Below are 20,720 nucleotides of genomic sequence, written 5' to 3' on the forward strand. Positions count from 1 at the left end.
TTTTAATGCATATAGGGTATCCCAATTTTATGTAAATGGTCCAGTGCAACTAACGTCCATTTACATGAAATCTAGAAAACATCCTAATAGGCAAATTGCTCTACAATGTGTAGTTGTACATATTACAATATCAATAAACTCATTCACAAGGAAACAACAATAATATAATGATGCTACAGTATTAATAAATCCAATAGATGTGAAACTTGTTAACAGATTGGTTGGTTGGTTGGTTGGTTGGTTGGTCACTTAAGGGACTAAACAACAAGGTCCCTATGTCAAGAGGGATTTCACCTAGAGTTAGTGATGTCAGCCAGAAATTTTATCAAATTATAAGATTATGCAAAAGTAATAAAACAGAGGAACTGAGAATAATATTGATGGCAGAACTGAAAAATAATTTGAAGAGTAGTAAGAGAGTAGACAAGGGCTTTCCCACAACTCACCCGTAAAGAGAGAAATCCAAACCCCGCATCTGACCCACTGCCAGCTTGATAAAGGCTGAGTAACTGCAGAGTAAAGAATGCCTTCTAGCTGGGAGATTTGTAACAGTAAAAGTAAGAAGGTTAAAATGTAATAGGCATCAGTTAGATTGAGAACAATAAAATATGGTGAGAGAAACAATGAGGTTAGGAGGCTGAAGTGATCCTACCTGAGGGGTCAATACCTCTTGTATGCAAAAAACTCCACAAGTTGGATGGTTAGGATATCATCATGTGGTGATCACATATTCGAGCATGAGCCAGTATTACAGGAACTGAACAGATAAGAGCCCCACTTCAGCAAGAAGACTATCTATGGAACTAGTCTGGAAGGCACCAGTGGCCAGTCTTAGTCTACAACGAAAGATTATGTCAAATAACTTCAAAGCCACAGATGCTACTGAACTATCAACCTGGCAACTGTAGTCCAACTGGGACAGGATCTGGGTCCAGTAAATATGGAGTAGAGTAGCGTGATCCACACTCCCAAAGGTGTGGGCATGGAAGCAGACAGCATTAAACTTTCACATACAGCTAGCCTTCAGCTGACGAAAATGGGGCAGATATGACAGATTTTTGTCAGAGAGCAGCCCCAAAAATCTGGACTGTGCAGCAGTGTCCAAGCACTGGTAGCCCAGGTTGAGCTCTGTATTACGATGGACCAATGTGCGATGACAGGAATGTGTGACCTGCACCTTCACAGACGAGAGAAATAGACGCCAAGTGAAAGCGTCCAAGTGAAAGCCCTTTGGATTGCACCTTGGAGATAGCTTTGAACCAAGGCTACAGATTCAGTCATACTAAATGTGGAAGTTATCTACATACAAGTATCCTGTAGGAGTGACCACTGGTCTGACAGAAGCCACTAGCCCGTTGATGTAAATGAGGAAGAGTGTCACACTCAGGACAGAGTCCTGTGGGATACTGTTCTCTTGCAGCCATGGGGACCTGAGTGGTACATCAACTCTAACCCAAAACAAATTGTGGGATAAAAACTGATGAATAAAAATTGGTAGGGGGGTCTCAAAAGGCCAAATCATTGAGGGTACATAAAATTTGATGGCGTCAAGTGGTGTCATAAGCATTATGTAGGTCAAAAAAGACGGTAATAAGATGTAAGAAAAGCAAAGTTGCTACTCGCCATATAGCGAAGATGCTGAGTTGCAGATAGGCACAACAAAAAGACTGCCATGAATAAAGCTTTCAGCCAGTATGCCCTTCCTAAAAAATAGTAGGGTGGGGGAGGGGGACAGTTAAGTGCTGCTTGGGAGTGAGCAGGGACAAGGTGGAGAGAGGGTAGGTCACCTATGTGCAGTCGGGAGGTTAGACAGGGGGTGGGGGACAGGTGGGGTGGAGGTCAGGTGGGGTAGTGAAAAAGGAGAGGAGTAAAAAGACTGGGCGCAATGCTCGAATGAGAGCTGTGTAGTGCTGGAATGGGAACAGGGAAAGGGCTGGATGGGTGAGGACAATGTCTAACAAAGTTTGGCTTCAACCTTCATCAGTCATTTTCCTCATGCATCCAGCCCCTTCCCTGTTCCCATTCCAGCACTATACAGCCCTCATTCCACCATCACACCCAGTCTTTTTACTTCTCTCTTTTTCTGCTAACCCCTCTCCCCCACCTCTCCCCGGCCCAGCGTCTAACCTCCCAACTGCACATAGCTCCCCTACCCTCTCTCCATCTCGTCCCTGCACACTCCCCGGCAGCACTTCACTGTCCCCCACCCCCAATCCCACCATACTATCCCTTCCCCTCCCTGCTCAGTCTCCTTACCCCCACCCAGTTGCTACTCTCAGCATGCACTGGTGTCACTGTTCGCGGTTTGGCTTCAGTTGCCAGAGATTGCAGTCTCGTGTGTGTGTGTGTGTGTGTGTGTGTGTGTGTGTGTGTGTGTGTGTGTGTGTGTTTGTGTCATCTATTTTTGGCGAAGGCCATACTGGTCGACAGCTTTATTTGTGACAGTCTTTTTGTTGTGCCTACCTACGACTCAGCTTCTCCGTTATATGGTGGGTAGCAACTTTCCTTTTCTTTATATTGTTACATTCCATCCTGGATTTTCCATTGTAACATGGTGTTGGAATGCAGAAAAAGCTTATGAAATTGTTGTTTCCAACATAACCAAATTTTCAAGTGTGAATCATCTGTGGAGTGTTGGTGATGTAGAAGCCATGCTCCCATGGTCTAACGTACTTGCACGACTAGTAGACATCAACATTGAGGGAGTAAATGCAAACAAGTACTGCTGACGACTGGACCACAGTAGCAGCAAAGGCTGATATCATTAAAACAGGATATAAATGATCCTTCTTTTCCGAGCTTCAAAAGATAAGAGGCGACCAGCGACCTTCAGTCCCTGGATTTTGTATTTCTCAATTAGGTTACCACACTTCAGACATCAGGAACTGTGATCATTTCTGCAACTGACACCGAGATGTGGCAGTGCACATGGTGAGTTTTTGTGAAGCGGGTGACAATAGTGTCCACTAACTGGCTCTGCTGTACACCGGGGAGATATGCACAAAGTGTTGACATTTAAGGCACCAAACTGGAGGTGAGAAATGTTGCTTCACAGCATTAAACTATGATTTTTACATTATCAGAAAGCAAATCCAGCTCAAAAATGAGGATGAATGCCCAAATGTCAACCTAGTTGTCTGACATACATTGATGTACACAACATACAAAACGGATCCCATTCTTCTCCAAGTGTGTGCATAGTTCTTCATCTGTCTGATGCATGAAGTACTGAACTATACTGAGATTGCCACCTTATTTGCTGGCCATTACCAGAGCCCCAATGTCTCAAACAGTCATGCATTTACTCTTTGCCATGTGTGGGGAGGTCAGAGTCAGGCATCAATGATGCATTGCCTGTGTGGCCAGGAAGCTATCACTGTACAGGTATCCAACTGGCTACCATGTTGGGCTCTGGGTCATATCCTGCATAGCCAGCCCTTCTGTAAAAAGTTTTGAAAGGGTGGAGGCCAAAACCAGATGAACGGATGGAACAAAAGTTTACTGAAACTGGTGGTGGAAAATATTGAAACAAAATGGGAAAAGCCATTATTGACATCCTACAAGCAAGCTAGGTTGCCAGAGGGAATCTATGCTAGAGACAAAGTCTGAGAAAAGAGGCAGGCAGAGAGTAAGATTGCAGCACAGGAAAGGAAGAAGTACTCCAATGGCTTGGGGCTCCTTGTTTGCTATACATGTACAATTAAACACAATTCTCAGACAATATTTTCTGTCTCAAATTAAGCTTTAATGCTTACCTCAAACACTTGTACATTTCCAAGTACACAGAGATTAGTTCAAGTGGCCATGTAATATGCCACTTGGTACTGAGTATTGTGACAAATTTCAAAAGGAGGTCAATCACATCAGATGACCCACATGACTCCACAAGATTTCTGACATCATTTTCTTCTTGATCCGTACCAAAGTATCCTTCCTCCTCCACTATCTTTAATAATCCTTCCCTTCCCTTTGAGTAAAATTTTCCCTGTAAATATAACTATCTTTAATTTGTAATAAATCTCTAAAATTTCTGAATGAAATAGTTTTATTGCAAATTACACACACCTGTGAATTGTTTCTGTCATCACAGGAGCCTTCAACACTTTCCCTACGCTCAAACAACTTGTACAGATCCATTGTATCCATTGAGTCGTCATTTAATAGAAGATTATCCACATTTTTTTGGTTACTTTCCTTCATGTTGTTTGGCCTGAAAACACATACACAATTGTAAAATAAACATTACACCATGGTCAATCTTACTGTTGAACAGTGTTTAAGTTTATTCAAAAGCTAAATAATATCAAGTCCTTCCCAACTAAATGGCAGTAGGCTACAGTTAATCAGCACAAATAACACGAATGGAAGGAGGATTTTTGGGAGAAGGACGAAAAGAAAACCAGAGGGAAATTCTCATACAATAAGGCTACTACCACTTGTAGCATTCTGGGATCACAAAAGAAGAAAAGAGACAGCATGCCTGGATAATTATTATATATCAGCACAGAAGTGAGAAACATGTAATAATGTGGCAGAAGAAAATCCATCTCAAATAACAAGTTAACAGTTTTACATTTTTCTCCTCTACATCTATATCCATAGTCTGCAAACAGCTGTGAACTGTTTGGCAAAGGGTACATCTTACGGTACTAGTTATTAGGGCATCTTCCCCATTCCATTCGCATATGGGGTGCGAGAAGAATGACGGCTTAAATGCCACCTCTGTTTGTGCTGTAATTAGTCTAATATTGTCTTTATGATCACTATGGGAGCTTTGTAAAGAGGTTTGTAATACAGTCTTAGATTCATCCCTTAAAGTCAGTTCTAGGGACTTTCTAAGTAGGTTTTCATGGATTAGTTTGCATCTATCTTCAAGTTTATGTCAGATCAGTTCTTTCAGCACCTTTGTTTCACTCTCCCATAGATTGAACAAAGCTGTGACCATTCATGTTGCCCTCCTTGGTACCTTTTCAATGTCCTCTGTTAGTCCCACACTCTTGTGCAATCTTCTAGGATGGGTTGCACATTGTGTTTTGAAGACTGACTGCCTGTCTCTAGTATTCTACTGATAAAATGAAGTCTGCTACCCGCTTTACCCGTGACTGAGTCTATGTCATCATTTCATTTGATATCGCTACTAAGTGTTACACCCAGACATTTGTACAAGTTTATGAATCTTAACTGTGACTCACTGATATATATTCATAAGATACTACACTGAGGTGTCAAAAGTCTTAGGATAGTGATACGCACATATAATGATGGCAGTAATATCACCTACACAAGACATAAAAGGGCATTGCATTGGTGAGACTGTCATCTGTATGAAGGTAATTCATGTGAAAATGTTTCCGACTAGATTATGGCTGTATCTTTGGGAATTAACAGCTCTGAACGCAGAATGGTAGGTGGAGCTAGACACACAGGACTTCCATTTCAGAAATTGTCAAGGCATTCAGTATTTCAAGATCCACAGTTTCCAGAGTATACCACGAACACCAAATTTCAGGCATTATCTCTCCCCATGGACAATGCACTGGCCGATGGCCTTCACTTAACAACCGAGAGCAGTGGTGTATGCACAGAATTGTCAGTCCTAACAGACAAGCAACACCGCATGTAATAGCAGCGGACATCAATGTGGGATGAACGTATCTGTTAGGAGAGTGCAGAAAAATTTGGCATTAATGGGCTAGGGCAGCAGATGACCAACGCGGGTGCCTTTACTAACAGCACAACATTGCGCTTCTCCTGGACTCATGACCATATCGGTTAGACCCAAGACAACTGGAAAACAGTGGCCTGGTCAGACAAGTCCTGATTTCAGTTCATAAGAGCTGCTGGTAGGGTCCGAGTGTGGTGCAGACCCTACAGAGCCATGGAACCAAGGTGTCAACAAGGCACAGTGCAAGCTGATGGTGGCTCCGTAAATGGTGTGGGCTACGTTTATATGAAATGGACTGGGTCCTGGTGTCCAACTGAACTGATCATTGACCGGAAATGGTTATATTCGGCTAGTTGGAGACCATTTGCAGCCATTCATGTGCCCAAACAATGATGGAATTTTTACGTATGACAATGCTCCGTGTCATCAGGCCACACCTGTTCATGGTTGGTTTGAAGAACGGGATTCGGCCACCCAGATTGCCCGACATGAATCCAATCGGACATTTATGGGACATAATTAAAAGCTCAGTTTGTGCACAAAGTCCTACACCTGCAACACTTTCGTAACTGCGGATGGCTATAGAGGTAGCATGGCTTAGTATTTCTGCAAGAGACTTCCAACAACTTGTTGAAACCATGCCACATCAAGCTGCTGCGCTATGTCGGGAAAAGGAGGTATCCCATGACTTTTCAGTTTTTTTTTCATTTTGTGAAATGCACAATTTTACATTTAGCATTTAAAAATTTGTCAATCCTTGCACCACTTTAAAATCTTATCTAGTTCCAACTGAAAATTTGTGCGGCTTCTATCAAACATTACTTAGTTACAGATAACTGTATTATCTAAAAAAGTCTGAGGTTACCACTGATATTGTCCACATGGTCCTTATTATATAACATGAACAGCAAGGGTCCCTACACACTTCCCTGGGGCACACTTGAAGTTACTGTTACATCTCTCAATGATTCTCCATCCAAGATAAATTGCTGCATCCTCCCTACCAAAAACCCCTCCACCCAGTTACTAATTTCACTAATACCCAATACAATCGTACTTTTGGTAATAAGGATAGGTTTGGTACCTAGTCAAACGCCTTTCAGATATCAAGCATACTGCATATATCTAACTGCTGCTTGATGGCTTTCGGTATGTCGTGTGAGAAAAGGGCAAGTTGAGTTTCACGTGACTGATGTTTTCAGAATCCATGCTGTTTGGCTTCCAAGTACATCATTATGATTGAGTTCAGAATACATTCTAAGATTTTAAAACAAATGGATATCAAAGGTATTTGATCATTTCGGCTACACTTCTTGTAGATGGATGTGACCTGTACTTTCTCCCAACTACTGGGCACAGTTTTTTGTTCAAGGAGTCTACAGTAGATTATAGTTACAAGAGGGGCTAACTCTCCTGGAAATATGGTCCAGAATCTGATAGGGATTCTGCAGTTCTGGGAGTTTTGTTCAATTTTAGCGATTTCATCTGTTGCTATGACATCTTTCTCACTCTTCTTTTCAGTGGTATGAGAATTAAATTTAGGCAGTGCTCCTGGGTTTTCCTTTGTAAAGATACATTTGAAAACAGAGTTAAGTATTTCTGCCTTTGCTTTGCTTTGCTATCCTCAATTTCAGTGCCTGTCTCATTCATGAATGCCTGGAAGCTAACTTTGATGCCACTAACAGCTTTCGCATACAACCAGAATTTCCTTAATCGATATTCTGTTACGGCAGTCAATGAAGGCTTCCTACACTGACAGTGAAATGTGTTTCATTCAAAATAACTCCCTGTATAGCCCAATGCTTTGTTTTACACCTTACATATGGTAGTTTCTGTTTCTTTAGCAGTTCTTTTACAGTGACTGTGCAAAATGAAGGGTCCCTACTGTCACAAACTACTCTACTGAATACATATCTACCCAGTGCATTGTCACCTATTCTTTTAAACTTGAGCCATAGCTCCTATACGAGATCATGTCCTAAGCTAAAAGTTTTGGGCTCCTCATTGAGACATGGCATTATTGCTTATTTATCTATTTTACTGAACATATAAATCTTTCTACTTGCATTATTTGTCCTTTGTATGCTGAAAGTGAAATGTGTTTGATTCAAAATATCTCCCTTATAGCCCTATGCTTTGTTTTGCGCGCGCGCGCCCACACACACACACACACACACACACACACACACACACACACACACGTGCGTACAAAAACAGTGTTAATTTAATAACTGAAAGGCAATTCAATCATCACAAGTCTGCTACGAGCTGTTTGCTATAACACTGTTGTGATTGCTGTACACTGAAAGCAGCACATAGAACTTGAAGTATGTATGAAAAAGATTCAGTGAATCTTCTATTATGCTGATTTTTGGTGTTGGAGTCAATAACAAAGAAGAAGTGTTACATAATTTTACTTGATATGCTGGTGATAAATTTTTGAAAAAATATTGCTTATTCATAATAATAATAATAATAATAATAATAATAATAATAACAATAACAATAACAGAACAGGTGATAATATATAAAAGAGGAGAGAAAAGGTGAGGGCAATATTTTATTACAATACTACATAATCTGTGAATTCTTGACTGTCAATGTGGAAAGACACAGCGTTTTGTCGCTATTTGTCTTCTAATTGTGCAAGTTAAGAAGTTAAAATTAAGTGATTATTGCTAAAGAGATACACTTTTGAACAAACCAGTTTTCAGTGAAACTATGTTCCGAGACTGTTTTTGTTTACATCTGAGAACGTTACACTTCAGTGATAACTCTGCGAGTACTGGAGGCGACAGTCTATTTAAAATTAGGATGACTGTTGACAAGATTCATAAGACGTTTCTTAATTCATTTGTATAGATGAAAGTCTCTAGCTGTTCAGAGGACTATTATCTTTTAAGCAATTTATTCCAACCAAGCGAAGTACATTCGGAATAAAGACATTTGTACTGTGTGACTGTCAGAGTGGGTATATTTGGATTTTATTGTATATACAGGTGTAACAACAGAAATTGGGTTCCACAATTTAGGGACAAGTGGCAGCATAGTGGCAACTCTTTTGGGGGTCATATTCTATATGTCGATAATTGGTACTCCAGCTCGGATGCGTTTATCTGTGGAACAGCTGCATGTCACAATGTTTGTAAGAATACGCGCAACATGTCAAAACTGCAGAAGAAATTAAACTGAGGAGAAACTGAGTTTAAGTCCACTGACAAGATCCTTGCTACATCTACATCTACATTTATACTCCGTAAGCCACCCAACGGTGTGTGTCGGAGCACACTTTACGTCTCTCTTATCACACCAAGTGGTGTGATAAGAGAGAGGTGTGCATGTTGACCACACATCACACAAAACAAATGGTTGAAATAGAGAAGACTGACAGAAATACTGTCAAAAAAATAAAGAAACCGCAATGTACTGTAGATTACAATTCGAGTATTTTGCAGTTGACCGTTGCGACATGTGACTGAGCTCAGTGGGATCAGTGCGTAAAACTGTGAAATGATACAAGAAATATTTTTTTTTCACATTCTGGATTTGTGCATTCTAAATGTTCATACTCTCAAACAGTCTGTAACAGGGTGAAAAATGGCACTCGCAGAGTTTTACATTTCTCTCATAAGGGAGATTAAAAAAAAATATGCTATAGAACGATAAAAAGCTGGTAGAGGAAGGCACTACAATGACGAGAATCTTCTGTGATTCACAGGGAGACATTTCCCAGCTGTTATCATGATTGAACATTTGCAGATGCGCCCTTTGCACAAAACAGAGAGTGTGCCAGGAAACTAGATACCAAAGCAAAACTGGCAACGTTCCATTATGCTTTGAGACTTATCATACAAAGAAGCATTACTAATCATTGAGAACTAAACCTGAAAAAATTATTGACATTTCTGAAAAAAAGGCAAAAACATGTAAAAAAAATATATAAATCTAATTTTAACTTCGCCAGTGCCAGTCCAAAGCCCGGACCGAAAAGAAGGATGGGAAATAGATGCAACAGGTGTAAAATTGTTCAAAAAATGCCTGACTTCTTCATATGTAGAAGTTTACTGGCAAATGAATGGACTTGATGATCGAGATGCCGCAATATCTGTCCTGAGGCAAATATGATTACACCGAGTACATTGCGCCAATATAACAAAACCCATATATTAATCTACGTACTATACATTTAAATAATTAACACGTAACATATACAGTTATATTCTTTTATCATTAGTACTAACAATACAGATCACATTCAGTCTACTTGTACAAAACCTGTTTTCTGTAACTGATTTCAAACGCCTCTGATCAATGAGAAACAACTTGCCAAAGTTAAAACTCTGTTCTCAGTGCGATTTTTCTTGCTTCTTTGCCTCCCTTGTTAGTCAATATTGGAAATTAAACTCATTGTTCTGGGGAGGGTGCAGGGCTTAAAATAGGTTGTTTGAATGAGACTGGCTTTGAAGCATTAATAGAAAACAATATCTGTAAAAGAAGTATCTAACGCACCCCACTTACATTTTTTCATAAAAATCAACATCTTTCTGACTAATTTGTACAATATTGGAAAATAGTAGGGGAATAAAAATTTTTATTCCATATTGTTATGCTATCAATCTACTGCACTCTAAATTTCATTTTCATCATGTGTTCACTCTACTAGATATGCAAATCTGAAGTTTACATTGTTTTCAGGCATGATTTTCATGCCCAACTTTTGTTCCAATTATACAGCTTGGAATGTTTTATAGAGCATAGCTTTTTAGCAAAATCAGAATGAAAATACGTCAATTTTTACGTTTTTACAAGATCTCCAATTTTGCACTTAATTCATTCAGCACTGGAAAGTGCTATGGAAATGAAATTTTATATTTAAAAGAATTTTGTTATTAGGTTACTACATGCCAAGTTTTACATTCATCATGGCATTAGTGCAAGAGATGCATGAAGCCAAACTTCGAAATTTTTTCTGGTGCTTATTTTTTTGGCCGATTTTATCTACAGTTTTGTGACTCAATAATTACCAGCATCCAGTGAATCATTACAATTAAGACAAAGCACCAAAACATTTTTACACAAAGGGGTGGGCATTCAGAAGCAGAATGTAAACAAATTTCAGTTACTTACAGTAATGAAGGAGGTACAAGCCTGCGTAAGGCTTCCTCAAAGTTCCCATCTTCTCTCTCAGCTTCCTTTTTTATTGTGGAACGAACTCTAGCAGATCGACGTTTCCCTCCCCACATCCACTGTTCCATGAACGCCATCTGACTTCGACGACGTTTACGATTTTTTGGATCTTCTCCTTCACTCTGTGAACCTATATTTAAAATTGTATATTAATCATGGTGGTATATAGTTCACATGCTCATTTGAAAATCATCAAAACTCTCAAAATGTGTGGCAGAACAAACCAAAGTGTGTATAGAACTACAAAATGTATATCCACTGACTAAATTTCAAATTTATACAATATTTATACACAAATGTAAACTCAGATCAGCAATGCAAAAATACTACTTCCAGCTGATGAAAGAAAGTACAGAAATTAGTCGCATCTTGTGTTTATTGTAGTACTTCTAGATTTTGGTAACTGAGTGACCATCTTCAATACTGCAGATAAAGTTAATACTTTCCAGCTGTTATTTGACATAGTTCCTCTTGACATGTTTAGTCCAAGACAGTCTATGCCAAATAATGGCTGAAATGTGTTAACTTTTTCTGCTGCATTGAAGATGGTCACTCAGTTATCAAAATCTAGATGAGCCACAATAAACACAAGTTGCGACTGATTGCTGTACCTTCATTCACCAACTGAATTAACTGTGGCCGCTGAGTACTTCCAGGTTCCAGATGGAGTCCAATTTAAAAAATACTACTTCCTCATATGCATTATCCAGAAATTACTTGAATTACTTCACACCTTTTTTCCCTTTATTCCTGTGGTCTACTAACTTCTATCTCCTCTATTATTCTCTCTTATTTCACATCTTTGCTTTCCTCTACTCCAACACAATTAAACTGCTCATCATACACAGTTCCACCTGTCCCTCCACCCTAAAAAAAAAAACATTCTTTCTCCCCGTCAAGTTGTAACTGATGTTCACTTTCAAGGTTAAGTGCTCTTAACTAATGCATCATTTTATCTTTTACAAAAGCTGATGGATTACTGGAAAATCTTGGGTGGAAAATAAACTTTGGAACACGTGTAGATAATCACTCAATATGTAGGAAAGACTGAATGATACATAGGTACACAAACATGAACTGGAATGAGTAGCTCATCTTACAAAATGGTTTTTCTCAGAACACACAGATACTACACCGAGAATTTGTCAGTTTCTGAAAAAAGTCGGTCCACGGAGTGAACTTACCCAACACACTGACTGTTATGGGACAGCAGTGGTGAGGGAAGGAACAGGCTGCTCCCTCTTCACACAATGGTGACACGAAATGTGTGTTTTTACCAAGAGATACACTTATATAGCAAATGTCTGGATGAATCATGAAAAGAGAACTCTAAAGTAGCACTTGGATCAGGACTGAATTCATCAGTTATGATATTAGAAATTTACAGCTAAGTAGTACAGCATAACATTTAGATATGTAATGACTATAACAGTGCCACAGATGGTACTGTTAAGTGCCACATGCTAGTGGTTTACAGTTTTCCATTTTCTGCCAAAGCAGAACTAGGCAGCCTGACAGGAGGGACAGGGGAGGGGGGGGGGGGGTTGATGTAAAAGTCCATATCAGGTGAAGCAGCTAATATTAACAAAAGGTGAAGGGTAGAAAGAAGCAAAAAGAAAATGGAGTGGCAAGGGCTTTGAGAGGAGGGAAAGCAAAGAAATGGGAAAGTAATATAGCACCAGTGATAGCTCACACTTCTGCAGGCAGGAATGGTAGAAACTTCAAACTATGAAATAGGTTAAAAAGACAGGAGTCAATGCCAGGATAGTGGTCTCCCTTCCCTTCATTCTATCCTTTCCCCTCACAGCCACATTCTATTTCTCTGCATACATCACATTACAACCCCCACATTCACAAAGGCACACTCTTTCTAGTGCTGTATTCCTCTCGTGGTTCTTACCCCCTTCCCTTTCCCACTCCCTTCCCACTGATACTCTCTTCCCCTTTCTTATTTCTTCAGCTATGTGTATGCATCTGTGTATGAACCAACTGAAAAAGTGCTTAAGTCTGTAATATGTGCTACTGTGATCCAGTTCTCATTTATGTGACTATTTATGGTTCTAAACCTACACTTCACAGTGAGTGTTTACTGTAACTAATTCCAGAATTTAATGAAATTTAAAAATTCGGGTAACTGCTCCACACTTGAGCCTCCGCTCAGTGAAAAGTAAGGAATTTTAGTTTGTGTATTATAGTTCACAGTATCCATTTTTTTTTCCTCTGGAAATACTCTGCAGCCAACAGTTTCTATTGTCAGTAAATAATGCAATATGCCTTACATCCCAAAGTGACTCCTCCTACCAACAGAATAGTGAAGGTATATTTCACATGGTCAATGCTAGTATGAGGCATAAAGGGATCACAAATTTAGCATTGGAGGGCAGTGTTGAGGGAGACCCAGAGATGAATACACTAAGCAGATTCAGAAGGATGTAGGTTGCAGTATGTACTGGGAGATGATGAAGCTTGCACAGGATAGAGTAGCATGGAGAGCTGCAACAAACCAGTCTCAGGACTGAAGACCACAACAACAATGCTAGTATGCCTATTTCACAAAATGTTCAGGATTCCTGCATACAAGACACTTTTTTCATTGGGCTATCCATCTACTTAACCCCCCTCCCCTCCACAAAACTTATCTAGTGCTTTCAGTTATTACTCTTATCCTGTGGCTAAAACGCAAATGATGCAAAAGTTCACATACTTTGTTTATTTTCATTCTACGAGGATGGTTTGAAAAGTTCTAGGAACAGAATAGAAAAGAAGTACTTACATCACTGAAACTTTTTTTTTTATTTTTCCATGCAGTCTCCTTGTAGAGTAATGCACTTGGTCCAACAATGTTCCAGTGCTCTGAACCCACCACAAAAATGAGTTTCCTCAACGCCTGCAAAATAGTTGTCAACTCCCGCTATCAATTCTTCGATTGAGGTGAACCTTCGTCCACCAAGCAAAATTTCCAGTTTTGGGAAGAGATGGAAGTTTGAAGGAGCCATATCAGGCAAATAAGTTGGTGTGGCAATAATTCATACCTTAGTACCTGTAATTTTGCCATGGCGATAGCACATGTGTGCAAGCACGCATTGTCTTGATGGAAGATGACTTTCTTCCTTGCTAAACCTGGCCATTTTTTGTGATCTTTTGTTGCAATTTGTCTAGGAGGTTAATGTAGTATTTGCCAGTAATTGTTTGCCCAGTGAGGAGATAATCAACAAACAGAATCCCCTTTGCATCCCAGAACACTGATGCCATGACTCTTCCCGCCGAAGGAATTATCCTTGCTTTCATTGGTGGCGGAGAATCAGCATGTTTCCACTACTTTGACTATTGTTTTGTCTCTGGGGTACAGTACTGCACCCAAGTTTCATCTGTGGTCACAAACCGGCACAAAAAATCTTGATCATTTCTCCTAAAAAGGGCCAAACATTGTTCCTATACATCCATTCTCATGCGTTTTTGATCCAGCATCAAGAGTTGTGGCGTCCAACTTGCAGATAATTTTTTCATTTCTCATTCTTCAGTTCAAATGTGGTATTGCCTTTCAGATGACATCTGGCAAGCGTGAGCAATTTCACGCACTTTCAATCGGCAGTCCTCCATGAACATTTTGTGCACTTCTGCAATGATTTCTGGAGTAGTGACACATGTTGGCCGACCTCTGCGCAGATCATCTAAACTCTCCCGACCAAATTTAAATTCATTTGTCCACTTGGCAACAGTTGAATATGAAGGAGCAGAGTCCCCCAGTGTATTCTGGAAATTGGCATGAGTGTCCTTTGCTTTCATACCTTTTTCTATGAAGTACTTAATCACTGCTTGAATCTCAAATTTCTTCCATCTTCGCAAATCACTATGTGGGAACAACAGAGCCACATCGCCACCACAGCTCTCTTCCAAGAGCACTGACATGGCATGTGTTTACAGGTAATAGTCCAATGAATATCATGTGACCAACTCGTTGCACTGGTGCTGACTTCTCGTGGTGAGTCCGAGAACTTTTCAAACCTCGTATTATCTCCTGTGGTATCACATTCGGGGGAAACTTTGTACATTCACAAAGAACACTTTTAGGCCAGTGAAGGGTATTCCGTACAATGTGTGAATCAAAACTCAGAGCTGTTTTAACAGCAGCCTGTACAAATGTTGCGAATTAACTCTGCCATCCCTATACACTTACTCCCAAACTGGATTTGTGAATAATAATGGAGACTTATGCATTCACTCACTGCACACTGCATAGTGTAGTGTAACCTACCGCTTTGGTGAATTAATGTAGTGCAAAGCACCTACTGAGCCGACGAATGATTATTGCCACTGTAAAAATCTTATTTTAGTAAGGAATTTAAGATAACATACTATGTTCAAACTTGTTTGCTTGTCTGTGGATGTAAACCAGGGGAATTGATGCAGCAGGTCTACAAGGAGGGATGATAATAGTAGCCTTACTACACTTTTCAGTACCTGCCGATTAACACACATACACTCCTGGAAATTGAAATAAGAACACCGTGAATTCATTGTCCCAGGAAGGGGAAACTTTATTGACACATTCCTGGGGTCAGATACATCACATGATCTCACTGACAGAACCACAGGCACATAGACACAGGCAACAGAGCATGCACAATGTCGGCACTAGTACAGTGTATATCCACCTTTCGCAGCAATGCAGGCTGCTATTCTCCCATGGAGACGATCGTAGAGATGCTGGATGTAGTCCTATGGAACGGCTTGCCATGCCATTTCCACCTGCGCCTCAGTTGGACCAACGTTCGTGCTGGACGTGCAGACCGCGTGAGACGACGCTTCATCCAGTCCCAAACATGCTCAATGGGGGACAGATCCGGAGATCTTGCTGGCCAGGGTAGTTGACTTACACCTTCTAGAGCACGTTGGGTGGCACGGGATACATGCGGACGTGCATTGTCCTGTTGGAACAGCAAGTTCCCTTGCCGGTCTAGGAATGGTAGAACGATGGGTTCGATGACGGTTTAGATGTACCGTGCACTATTCAGTGTCCCCTCGACGATCACCAGTGGTGTACGGCCAGTGTAGGAGATCGCTCCCCACACCATGATGCCGGGTGTTGGCCCTGTGTGCCTCGGTCGTATGCAGTCCTGATTGTGGCGCTCACCTGCACGGCGCCAAACATGCATACGACCATCATTGGCACCAAGGCAGAAGCGACTCTCATCGCTGAAGACGACACGTCTCCATTCGTCCCTCCATTCACGCCTGTCGCGACACCACTGGAGGCGGCCTGCACGATGTTGGGGCGTGAGCGGAAGACGGCCTAACGGTGTGCGGGACCGTAGCCCAGCTTCATGGAGACGGTTGCGAATGGTCCTCGTCGATACCCCCGGAGCAACAGTGTCCCTAAATTGCTGGGAAGTGGCGGTGCGGTCCCCTACGGCACTGCGTAGGATCCTACGGTCTTGGTGTGCATCCGTGCGTCGCTGCGGTCCGGTCCCAGGTCGACGGGCACGTGCACCTTCCGCCGGCCACTGGCGACAACATCGATGTACTGTGGAGACCTCACGCCCCACGTGTTGAGCAATTCGGCGGTACGTCCACCCGGCCTCCCGCATGCCCACTATACGCCCTCGCTCAAAGTCCGTCAACTGCACATACGGTTCACGTCCACGCTGTCGCGGCATGCTACCAGTGTTAAAGACTGCGATGGAGCTCCGTATGCCACGGCAAACTGGCTGACACTGACGGCGGCGGTGCACAAATGCTGCGCAGCTAGCGCCATTCGACGGCCAACACCGCGGTTCCTGGTGTGTCCGCTGTGCCGTGCATGTGATCATTGCTTGTACAGCCCTCTCGCAGTGTCCGGAGCAAGTATGGTGGGTCTGACACACCGGTGTCAATGTGTTCTTTTTTCCATTTCCAGGAGTGTAGTTGAGTTGTCAATTCATCTTTTGACAGGAACTGTTAAGCATGTTGTACTGAGCAAATATAATGTCACAGTGCAAATGTGTGTAAAGTTTTACAGCACTGTAAAAGAGAAGATCAATATAATCTGATTTCTGAAGTCGTAACCTGCACCACTAAAGTGGATATGACCTTCAGCTTCCAGCACAGAAGAAGCTGCAGAGGTGAAGAAGTCCACATTATACGACATACTACATGGTTATTCCAACATTTCATTTAAAATATAGTGTCAGAATTACTGACTAACGGTAAAACCAACTTACACCAGAAACAAGAACATTTCGTGGTGGCTCAGTTTCACGGCAGGACTGAGTAAACATTTCAAGTTAGATCTTTACAAATGGATAACACTTAAAATAGTACCAAAAGATGTGTGCTATGCTGCACTTCCCAATTTCATTAGCCTTCCAGCTGAGCTGAAAAACTCCGAGATGAAAGACTTTATCAGGTAAAATCCATTTATTCTGCAGAGGATCTTTCCAGCATTCCAGACCCTTTCACTGTAATACGATATATTTCTGTACATACTATCTCAAAAATTTTGTTTCTGGGTCATTCTTTTTTTCCTTTTCTTTCTTTTCAATTTAATTGCTAGAATAGTAGCATTTTATGAATTGTGAAGTAATTATTTAGACGAATGTATGGCTTTCACTCACATTGTATGTTCAAACCTGAGAAAATAAGTACATAAATAAAACAGTTTAATTTTGAACTGTGATAAGGTTATCTAAAGAGCCATTCAAAACTTCTTCAGTTTTTTCACAGTGTACTCAAGCAACCACGTTGAGGTGTGTATCGCGTTAATCAAATTTAGATATAGAATATGTAATAGGTATTGTTTTGCTGCTGTGGCATTTGAGTTTGGACTTGGTACTTTCACATAAAAATACTACAAAAACTTTGAATTTCACTGTGTGTGTGTGTGTGTGTGTGTGACATGTGCTTGCATGCAGGGAGTCAAATTGTGGCTGCAGCCAAGCGTTCCCTAAAAATGATCACACCATAGTTACTTAATACACAAATTCTTAAAAATGCCTGACATGCTAACTCACTCAGAGCTCATAATTAATAGTATAGCACTCAGAATGAACATTTATTTGGATCCATTCGCATATGACCATAAATATAAGTCAGTCCAGAGAATGTTAAATATTAAACTTCACTAAATTTAGAAAATTTATGATTTTTAACTAGGACATTACAAACTGATAACTATCATTGGTTCTTCTCCGCATTCAACATTATGACCATGGCGATAACAGAGATGTACAGGGTGATCACAAAGTCTTCTCTGATTATAAAAATTTATAACAGAATAACCGTTTGATATAATACATTACATTTGATGCTGTTACAGAAGTTAGTGTTACTATTATTTTTAAGACCACTTACGTTAGTAAACCTCAACGTGTGCTCCCTTGGTAGCTTGGAGAATGTCGAGGCGGTGTTCCAGTTTCCGCCACATGTTTCTTAACATGTGTTCTGTCACAGTACCCACAGCAGCTTGTATCCTAACCTTCAGTTTGTTAATGTCAGCAACTGGTGTGATGAAGACTCTGTCCTGGATATAGCCCCAGAAAAAAAGTCAAGGGGCATAATGACTGGAGAGTGGGGTGGCCAGGGTGTTGGACCATTCCTTCCAATCCACCAATCTGGACATTACTCCCCTCTCCAGACATTTTGTCCTTGACTTTTTTTTCTGGGGCTATATCATAGGCTTCGTCACATCTGTTGCTGAAGTTGATGAACCGAGGCTAGGATACAAGCTGCTGTGGGGACTGTGACAGAACACGTTACGAAACACCTGGCGGGAGCTGGAATACCATCTTGGTATTTTTCAAGCTACCAAGGTAGCACACGCTGAGGTTTACTAATATAAATAGTCTTAAAAAAACTAGTAACACTAACCTATGTAATGACATCAAATGTAAATTATTATGTCAAACAGTTATTCTGTAATAAATTGTTAGAATCTGAGCAAGACTTTGTGCTCACCCTGTATATTTGTAATGGTACATCACTCAAATTTCAAAGTTTCACAAGAAAAGGAAAAAAATGAGCACACACATAAGATGCATGTATCCTTAAAATGATGTATCATTTTGTATGCAACCAGCAAACTGGTACTAATTTCATAGCTTCAGATTTATCCTGCTGTATTAAGCCTAACAAAAGAATATTAGGTATGACAAAAAGACCTTGTTGCTGCTGCTGCTGTTCACTTCCACCATCATCATCTTCACCACAATCATTATCTCCATTATCTTCATCCACCACTCCTCGCTGGTCAGTCTCAAAAGTTACTGTTTCATTTTTTTCTTTCAGTTCTACATTATTAGGATCACCTAATACCAGACGAATTGGAGCACAAAGACGCTGAAATAAGACATACATTGTTTACTAAAAGAAACATGTACACTGTAAGACATTACTTACACTATATGGCTACATTCTCCACACACTCATTCGATGCTATTTACTCAAAAGTAACAGCCTTGTTAGACCTCCTTTAGCTATTGCTACAGTGTTTACTCTATGGAGATGGCTTTCCACCAATTTCCAATACACTAAAGTGGGAATTTATTTTAATTCTTACTGAACTGCAGAGTTACCAAGTATTTGGGTGAATTGAGATTATACACAACCAGCATTCTAGTTTAGTCCAAGTATTTTTATGGGATTCAGTCTTAACTTTGAGCCAGACAGTCCGACAAATCCAGGTCCATCTGCTTTTTTTTTTTTTTTTTTTTTTTTTTTTTCTTCTTTTTTTCCATGTCAGTACTTTGATATCAGTTGTACATATGTTACATCCACAACCATGGAATGACTGAACTACAAAAATAACATACTGATTATATGTAAGTAGATTGTTCAGTCACTGACAGTTTGGCCTAAAGTACAATGCAAATCCCTTGTTGTATTAGACAAGCACGTAACAGGTATTTTATGTAAGTGTTCACAGACCTTTGGCTAGCATAAATTTCCTAGGTTCACAGGGAGCTAGTGTGTTATCGCAACTGGCACCAAGAACAAATCAAATTATAGACCCATTAGATTCAAAATTAGATATAAAATCAATGCATTACTATCCAATTTGGTAACTTGTCATACAGGAAATTTCCTGACTGGTGTCACCCAATAAACAAAGTATTTCCTAATAAGGAGGGTACAAGGAAACTGTTTTCAGTGCCAATGGTGAAGGAGAGATAATTCACCGATGACAATTAAGGAAGTTACATAAGCTTCAGTAGCCAGTACTGTTGGTACCTCCACAGCAAGTAAAAAAAATAACACAATCTGTTAAAAAAATCTCAATAAGAGGAGAAGCAGTTTATAGCTGGAAATCATCAAGGGTCACCACCTCATGTCTAATATTACAATATGACATTGTTCTTTCTATTATCCCCCCAGCCCCCTCTCCCCCCCCCTCCACCCCCCAAACTATAAGATCTCATGAAAATATTCTGAGGTGACAATGAGTCTGATGAATAGTGTTTTATTAACATCCATTCATATCAAGCCTCAAAGATTTTTGACAAAGACGAACTGTTAGTGACCACTTTGTCAGTACACAATATGCGAAAACATTCACAGATGCAATATGGATTGCTAAAGCTGGTGTTTCTGATATTAACAATGTAGGAAAAAATAGATTGATGCTTACAGTAAAGAAGAAATGTTAAGTTGCAGACAGCCACAATTAAAAGATCACCAACAGCAGCAGCTCGGGCCGAGATACGGGTGTTGGCAGTCATGTGTGGGTTGGTTGGTTGGTGGCAGTCATGCGTGCATGAAGTGTGCTTGCTTGTGCATATGAATGGTGTGTGTTCCTCTTTTGCTGATGAAGGCTGTGGCTGAAAGTTTTATGTAAGTGTCTTTTGATTGTGCCTGTCTGCAACTTAACATGTCTCCTTTATGGTAAGCAGCTATC

The 20,720-nt window shown here is 40.5% G+C and overlaps 1 protein-coding gene across 2 annotated transcripts in view; it reads right to left on the reverse strand.

The window, feature by feature from the left end:
• Nucleotides 1-20,720, reverse strand: part of LOC126168524 (calcineurin-binding protein cabin-1-like) — a 254,871-nt gene that overhangs the window by 177,290 nt on the left and 56,861 nt on the right. For both annotated transcript variants that reach the window (XM_049920564.1, XM_049920563.1), the window contains 4 exons: nt 18,988-19,165; nt 10,793-10,982; nt 4,066-4,210; nt 3,756-3,985 (listed from right to left, as the gene is read on the reverse strand). In XM_049920564.1, coding sequence (XP_049776521.1) covers nt 3,756-3,985; nt 4,066-4,210; nt 10,793-10,982; nt 18,988-19,165 — 743 coding nt within the window. The remainder of the gene's footprint in view (nt 1-3,755; nt 3,986-4,065; nt 4,211-10,792; nt 10,983-18,987; nt 19,166-20,720) is intronic.

Source organism: Schistocerca cancellata, chromosome 1, assembly GCF_023864275.1.
Source record: "Schistocerca cancellata isolate TAMUIC-IGC-003103 chromosome 1, iqSchCanc2.1, whole genome shotgun sequence".
Lineage (NCBI taxonomy): Eukaryota > Metazoa > Arthropoda > Insecta > Orthoptera > Acrididae > Schistocerca > Schistocerca cancellata.